The 7,724-nt window shown below is 50.1% G+C and overlaps 1 protein-coding gene across 1 annotated transcript in view; it reads left to right on the top strand.

The window, feature by feature from the left end:
- Positions 1 to 6,771: 6,771 nt before the first annotated feature.
- The window catches only part of LAMA5 (laminin subunit alpha 5), a gene marked incomplete at its 5' end in the record, with an annotated part of 86,392 nt that continues 85,439 nt past the window's right edge, over positions 6,772 to 7,724 (top strand). The window contains one exon of the mRNA XM_083873175.1: positions 6,772 to 7,044. Coding sequence (XP_083729301.1) covers positions 6,772 to 7,044 — 273 coding nt within the window. The remainder of the gene's footprint in view (positions 7,045 to 7,724) is intronic.

The raw sequence follows: 7,724 nt of genomic DNA, 5'->3' as shown, positions 1-7,724 counted from the left end.
CATCTGTGTTGAGATGCAGAGCAGCAGAGCTGTGCCAGGCTCCATTCAGAGTGGGAACAGCACAACCAGCACCAGTACAGGCTGGTGGGACAAACTGGGGGACAGTGCCCCCCTCACACCTCAGGGCTGTGGCTGTCACTGGTGTGTTTGCTGGCTCTGTGCACCTCCCTCTAACTGTGTTCCTTGTCACTGACACTGGAGCTGTTGCTGATTCCCCTGGGGAGCCACAGCCACTGTGTTTTGGACTGGGCATCCTCTTCTCTGGGAAAACACATGTGAAAATAAAAAGGCATCTGCTGGTATGGGATATTGCTTGAGATGTTCTTTCCTCTGGGCCAGCTGCTGGGGTCTTTTGCTTGTTCCTAATTACACCTTTCATTAGCTGTGTATTATTTCTCATTCGTGAAGCAGGATTTAATAGGAAAATGGCAATACAACTATCCTGTATGACAGAGATTAGAAGTGCTACTGGGTTTTTAATCTGCTACCAGTAATTTTTAGGTTTTGAAAAACTGGATATGATGTGTGGATATGATGTTGGTGGAAGCCAACAAGGGATGTCATGACCCCATGCCTGAAGAGTATTTATGTGCACATAGCCACAGGGCACAGAAACAGCCCCGGGTGAAGTCATCTGTGGGAAGATGAACTTCCCGGCATTCAAAGAAGTTACAATGACATAGTAGGAAAAGTCCTATTCTCTGAGTCAGGCTTGAGTCAGTTTCCCATTTGCAGTGCTGGATGCATCCCACCTTTCAGACAGGGAGCAAAAGCATGTTCTGTGTGTGTGTGTATCTCCAGTTTGCCCCCACTGCTCTGTCACACTGGAGCAGGTGTGTAACCCCAGCATGGCACTGGTTTTCACCCCAAGCACATTCACTCATCCCCCTGCTCCTTCCATGGATTCAACTTGACACAGAACTCTCGGTCCTCCTGCAGTGCTAAACAACTACCAAAGCTCACCCCAGGAGTAGCTGCACTTTTCTGGTGGGTGAACTGATCTCTGTTGACATGTCAGCTCGTTAAATCTGCAGGGCCCTTCTGGCTTGAAGGCAGGGCTGTGTGGCACATTTAAAGCATGATTTAGTTATTAACATAAAAGCAGCTGTGTTCCTGTTTGAGCTGTGCAAAGAAAAACACGTAGCTAATGATGACCGAGCCCGAAGCGTGCCTGGGAGACAGCACTTATGTGTGTTTTCCATGTGCCCCAGAATAATACAGAGTTTAGGCTTTAAAAGAAAGTATTTGGGTCCTTGCCAGGTAGACAGACAGTATGAATGAAACACCTGTTCTGGCTTTGGGAGGGTTTTGGAACCATTTGATTACAGGGAAGGTACAGGCTGACCTTAAAGTGAATTGAATTCTCTGGTGTAGAGTAACATGTCCTGCTATATTATGAATCTTCTTGATCTCTTTTGTGAAAATGTCCTCAGCAGACAAAACACAGATGTCTGCTCCTTTTGGTTCTAACTAAAAGGTGCTCCTTGGGCATGGCAAATTGACCAGCTCTGTCTCAAAACAGTCTTTTTCAATTTTGAATAAATGTTAAAGGAGGAACAGTATAAAGGAAACAAAGATAAAACACATTAAAGTAATTTTACTGAGAGAGGAAAATAACTGTTCATTCCAGATGCTTCCTAATCCAGTTCTTGCCAACGCTCCCTGGTACTTGGCAGTTTTAGGAGGTTACATTTTCACATGGTGTAATTCAATATCAAAAAAGATATAAAGAATTATGTCTTTCCCAGAGTTGCTTCCTATCGACTCACCTTATCAGTCTGGTTTGGTTTGCCCAGTCTTAACTATTTCTGTTAATATGGCAAAACCAGCACCAGGAATACTTTCACAGAAGCAGACTACAGCAGAGAGTAGTGTGATGAGTTTGGTCATCCCCTCTGGCCTTTGGCTTTATATGTTCATAAGAACCAGCCTGAGAAACCAAGGCAGATCCTAAATTCCTCATGCCTTCAACAAAACTCTCCAGTTCTTTCCCAGTGTAGACTCAAGCTGTGCCCTTGCTCCCCCGATGCAGAAGGGTTTGAAAAGCTGTAATTGAGCTGTCAGTTTGAAGAACAAACAGGGGAAATGTACTCTCTGTCTCTGTTTGGGGGCTGTTTGCAGAACTGTCTGTATGTGCATGTGTGGGGGGCTGTGTGAACAGGAGGGGAGCTCCTTCCTGAGCCTCTGTGAACTCAGCAAGCCCAGTGCAAACTTCACATGGGACCTGCTGATGCCTTTTGTGGGTTTGTTTTACAGCCTTCCCAGGTAGAGCCTGTGGAGACTGTAAAATTATAAAGCTGGAGATGTGCCTGAAGGATATTGATTGCACTTCTGGCTTGTGTTAGTCCAACTCCAGCCCATGCAGAATTTATCCTTAGCTCCTGGTAGCTGCTCCTGACACTCTTGTGTCAAGACACAGCACGTTTATAAATGTGAGTTTGGCGTGACGTTCTGGGGTCAGCACAGAGCACGGCTCAGGAAACACGTTCCTTCACACAGCCTGCAGCAGGGTAGCAGGAAAGTGATTAAATCTTCCCTAAGATAACATGTTCATGACCCTGCACCATACAAGAACCATGTGCTCACTTATTTCTCTTGGTTCAGGCCCTGCTCCCAGTGATGGCTCTGACTGTGGTGGTGTCTTGGTAGGAAATGCTGCAAGTGAAGGAAATGGGTCTTTCTCCATTGGCCATATGTTGCCAATAGCAAGGAGACCACTTTACATTTCTCTGTGTAATAGACAAGATGAAACCAGAGAATTCATTCACAAGAAGCAGAATGTGTCTGTGTCACTGCTGAATTACTCGTTTCTGGCTGTGGGATGCTTCTTTGTGCTCCTGCTGTAGGTTAAAAGGGTCTGTACAGACAGGAAAGCTCCCACTTCTAACTTGCAGAATCTTTGTTCAGATTTAGGAACTGGGTTCCCTCATCGAGATAAGTTGTTTGGAACCTATACATTGAATTTGTTCTCAGATTTCTTTTAGACTCTCCCTGTCCCTCCACACCCCCAAAACCCCTCTGTCACTCTACAGCTTGTTTGAAGAAAGAGCTTGAGGTTTCTGGTGGCAGCTTTGGGCAAGCTCCTCATGGCCCTGCAGTTTTTAGGGAGGCAAAAGTAAAACCTTCAATGGAACTCAGATGCCTTTAGCGGATGCAGATGGATAACAGCATGGCTCAGGTCGTGTTACTACATGTAGGCCCAGGGAAGATTGGAGTAGGAATGCTACAGGCTGGATTCTTTTTTTTTTTTTTCAGCTCTGTCTGCATTCACTGGTAGTGGATTGGATTTAAAATGAAAAATCTCTTCTGCTTCAACACCTCTCATTTGAGAGCATGTCACTGTGACCAGCTTTGTGGGGCTGAGCCAAGAAGCACCACTGCAAGGCTCAAGAAACTAGTAAAATTCAAAGAGGGATCAGAGCAGTGCAGGAATGGCAAATGTCCAGGGATGTTGAAATTTATGCTTAGAAAAACCTCTTAAATGGAAGAAATGCTTCATTACTCAAGCTAAGTTCTAGCTGTTCTAAATGAGGCAACATCTTTTCTGGGAGCAGAGTATTCCTTGCCCACCCATAGGGTTTTCACCAGAAATGTTTCTTGCTAGTCACTCTCAGATGAGATGTTAGGCCAGATGGGACTCGTGTCCAGTTCAAATTAGTAAATATGAAGTTTTTTCCCTGAGTGTGGCTGAAAAGAGATGGCATCAGGGAAGGAGTTTAAGCTGTTAACCTCAACTTTTTGGTTAACCTCTAAATTGAATGTTTTGCAATGTTAGAAACCCTCTGTCTTTTTCTTCCTGTGCTGGAAAAAGACCCTCAGAATGCTCTGTCTTTAAACTATTTCCATTGCTTCTTGGAAAACTTCAGATCCCCTCAGTTACAGGTAGCCTAAGTATGATTTCAGTCTTTAAACTGTCTTTGGAAGAAGCTCTGCACTTGACTGGAGGCCAGTTCAGGCTGCAGAAGGGTGATTTTTTTCTGCATGGTGCTCTCTGTGCCACAAAAGGAAAAAAAAAAAAAAAAAAAAAAAAAAAAAAAAAAAAAAAAAAAAAAAAAAAACCAAACCAAAAAAAAACCACCAACCAACTGTGATTTCACTTTCCTTAATTGCATTTTGGAAGGGAGATTAATTATATTACCACTAGAGGGATTAAAGATATTAGACTGGCCCAAGTGTTTTGCCCTGAAACTCTTATGGGGGTGGGAGAAAGTTATTTTCCTAATCTGTGCCCTGCTTTTCCTTGTTAACTCTTTTTACGTATTTACAGGTGCCGTGGGGTGTAAGTAGCTAATTAAATATGGCATTTGATAAAGTCGAAGGAAGTTTTAATTCCTGTCCTGTGGAGTATTGGTCTCCCCCACATAAACATGTTAGTTAACGATTACTGCAGAGCACAAGTATTTTCAAAGGTGGCCGTTCCCAGAGGAACCTATCCATTTTCAAGCGTGGTTTAAAGGGCAAAGACTGTCGGTTCTCCTGATAAGAATTTGTTTTTAAAGGTTCTATTTAGCTTTTAAAGGATACATTCATCCGCCCAGAGATAAGATCTTGCATTAAGCGGGGAAACAGGGGGAAAGGTCTTGGAAGAGACGGGCAAGCAGGAAGGGGTTAAAAGATGTCTGAAAGCGCTTTAGGAAGTCTTTCTAACTGAATGGGCTCGGCGGTCTTGCTTCAGTGCTCCCTCACCATGTGGAACCAGGCACCTCTCACCGCCCTGCGCTCACAAGTCCTGATGTCATGGTAATGGATCGCCGGGAAACAGCTGGCACGGGATGCTCCTGATGGCACGGGATGCTCCCGATGGATGCCATGGGGATGCTGCCGATGCCATGGGGATGCTCCCGATGGATGGCACGAGGATGCTCCCGATGCCATGGGAATGCTCCTGATGCTGTGGGGATGCTCTCGATGCCATGGGGATGCTACCGATGGATGCCATGGGATGCTCTCGACGGATGGCATAGGGATGCTCCCAATGGATGCCATGGGATGCTCCTGATGGATGGCACGGGATGCTCCCGATGGATGCCATGGGGATGCTCCCAATGCCATGGGGATGCTCCCAATGCCATGGGATGCTCCCGATGGAGGGCACGGGATGCTCCCAATGGATGGCATGGGGATGCTCCCGATGCCATGGGGGTGCTCCCAATGCCATGGGGGTGCTCCCGATGCCATGGGGGTGCTCCCAATGCCATGGGGATGCTCCCGATGCCATGGGGGTGCTCCCAATGCCATGGGATGCTCCTGATGGCACAGGGATGCTCCCAATGCCATGGGATGCTCCTGATGGCAGAGGGATGCTCCCAATGCCATGGGGATGCTCCCAATGGATACCATGGGCCCTCCTGCACCTCCCAATGCTGGCACCCACCCACATTCCCGAGCAGCTCCTGCCTGGAGGGGCTGCGAGTGTCCCACTGCCTGCAGAACCCTGTGGAAACCTCACAATAAATCGATATATATGCTTATATGCATTTATAGTGCTCCAGATACGGCCAGAGGGATCTTTCAAAAGCCCCCAAAAGTGCTGAAATCAATGTAATTGCAGAGCCTGGCTGGTACATGCCATGTGGAAATTCAGTTGGTGGAGCTACCACACATCACAATGGTTTTTTTGAGTTTGATTTTGGTTTTTATTTTTAAAGCTTCTCATACATACCTAGCTTTTCCAAGAGGACTGGTACCTCCTAGGCTGTCCACAGAAAATAAGAAACAAAGAGGATGATGTGATGCAAAGAGCAAATGCCCAGCAGCAGCCTGTGAAGACCTGGACACGTTTAAGAGTTTGTTTTGTTTCCTGTGGGGTTCAAATACCGCAGCGATCCAACTGTTTGGAGTTCAACTTGGTCTCTTGGCATGTCTTGGCTTAAAGATGCATTCTTGTCCAATTCAGGAACAATTTTTCGTGTGTATTATTTCATTCTTGGATTTTTAAGAGTCTCTGTTTTCTGCCAGAAAATCAAAGCAGTGGTTTGATGAGTTGATTTATGCGTTGCTCTATATTTACGCTCAGGGTTTTATCTGTAAAATGTTTTTCCCTCAGCATCATATAAAGGGACAGTGCGTGTGTCCCTCCTGCAAGTCACACCGCGGAGGGACTGTCCACGGGCAGAAAAGGGATGGGAGAAAGTTGAGTTATCGCTGAGCCGCTTCCTTCCCCCTTGGCTGAGAAGGTAAAGTCATTTCCCCAAAGCCATCCTTTCCGGGGAAAGTGGAAGTAAAATTCTCCCTGCCCAAACTCAACGAGAACCCACAGCACACCTCGAGGGGAGCGAACTGGGTTTGGTCAAGCCTTTCCCCTGTTTTGTTAATTAGTAATAGAGGTTTTTTTTCGTGTAGATAACCCGACCTATCGGTTAATGGAGTTTAACGCACTAAAAGCACCAGCGGAGCCCCGCGGGCAGCGCCGCCCGGGCGGACACAATGGACACATTGTTCCCGGGGGATCCCGTCCCGCTGTATTTGGGAGGGGGCGGCATCGCTTCACCCCGCTCGGTCTCCCTTGGCTCCGGCCCGGCCGGGGGGGTTCCCAGGGCGGCAAAGGGTTAACCGGGGCGGCGGGGCTGCCGCGGCCCCTCCCCGCAGCCGGGGCTGAAGTAGCGCGGCGGCGGCGGAGAGGGGCAGAGCCGAGCGGAGCCGGGGGGAGCGGGGCAGAGCCGAGCGGAGCCGGGGGGAGCGGGGCAGAGCCAGCGGAGCCGGGGGGAGCGGGGCAGAGCCCAGCCCAGCCGGTGCCGCAGCCGCAGCGCTGCCCGGCCCCGCCGAGCGAAGATGGCGAGGGCGGCGCTGCTCCCGCTGGTGCTCCTGCTCCTGGTTCTCCTGCTGCCGGCGCTGCCCGCCCTGCCCGCCTCCTTCCCCAGCGATGTGAACGGGCACAGCCTCCACCCGCCCTACTTCAACCTGGCCGAGGGCACCCGCATCTCCGCCACCGCCACCTGCGGCGAGGAGGCGGCGGGCGCCGGCAGCCGGCGCGCCGTGGAGGATCTGTACTGCAAACTGGTGGGGGGCCCGGTGGCCGGGGGGGACCCCAACCAGACCATCCAGGTACGGCGGAGGAGGGGACGGAGCGGGCACGGAGCCTCGCCGGGGCGCGCTGGGCTCCGAGCCCCCCTTTGTGCGTCCCCGGGTCTCGGTGTCTGAGCGGGGCTGGGCGGGCAGGGCCCTTTTCCCACGTTTTCCCATGTTTTCCCACGTTTTCCCACGCATCCCCGGCTGCCTCGGGCAGGGCTGGTCGGGCAGCCGCGGGTGGGGCGGTGCTGGGGCTCGGGGAGGGCTGGCGGTGGTCCCCGAGCATCCCCCGCCCGGAGCGGGGCACACACGTGGCTCTGTGGTCCCTGTGGTCTCTCTCTGTGGTCCCTGTGCTCTCTCTCTGTCCCCCCAGCCCTGCCCGCAGCTGTGAGTGTGAGTCGCCCCTCGCTGGGTTCTCTCCGGGCATTCTTTTTCTAAAGTTGTGCGTTCTTTTGTGTTTATAAAAATCCCCGACAAACCAGCACCCAGATTCCGTTTGGTAGTCAGGGAATCGTTGTGGTAAATGTGATAGTGATTACCTTGATGTGGTTTAACTCCGCCGTTCCCCCAGTGTTCGGTGGGGCTTTGGGATGAGCGGAGGGGAAAGTTGCCCGAGTGGATTTTACGAGCCAATGTCAGGTGACTGATCTCAGGGGTCCCATTTTAAGCTGCCCAGAGGGAGCTTGTGGCCAGGAATGCAGACGGTACAAGCCGCA

The sequence above is a fragment of the Zosterops lateralis genome (genome assembly GCF_965231275.1).
Source record: "Zosterops lateralis genome assembly, chromosome: 16".
NCBI classification, from domain to species: domain Eukaryota; kingdom Metazoa; phylum Chordata; class Aves; order Passeriformes; family Zosteropidae; genus Zosterops; species Zosterops lateralis.
Note: the sequence above shows the minus strand (reverse complement) of the source record. Positions and strands in the feature narration are given on the sequence as shown.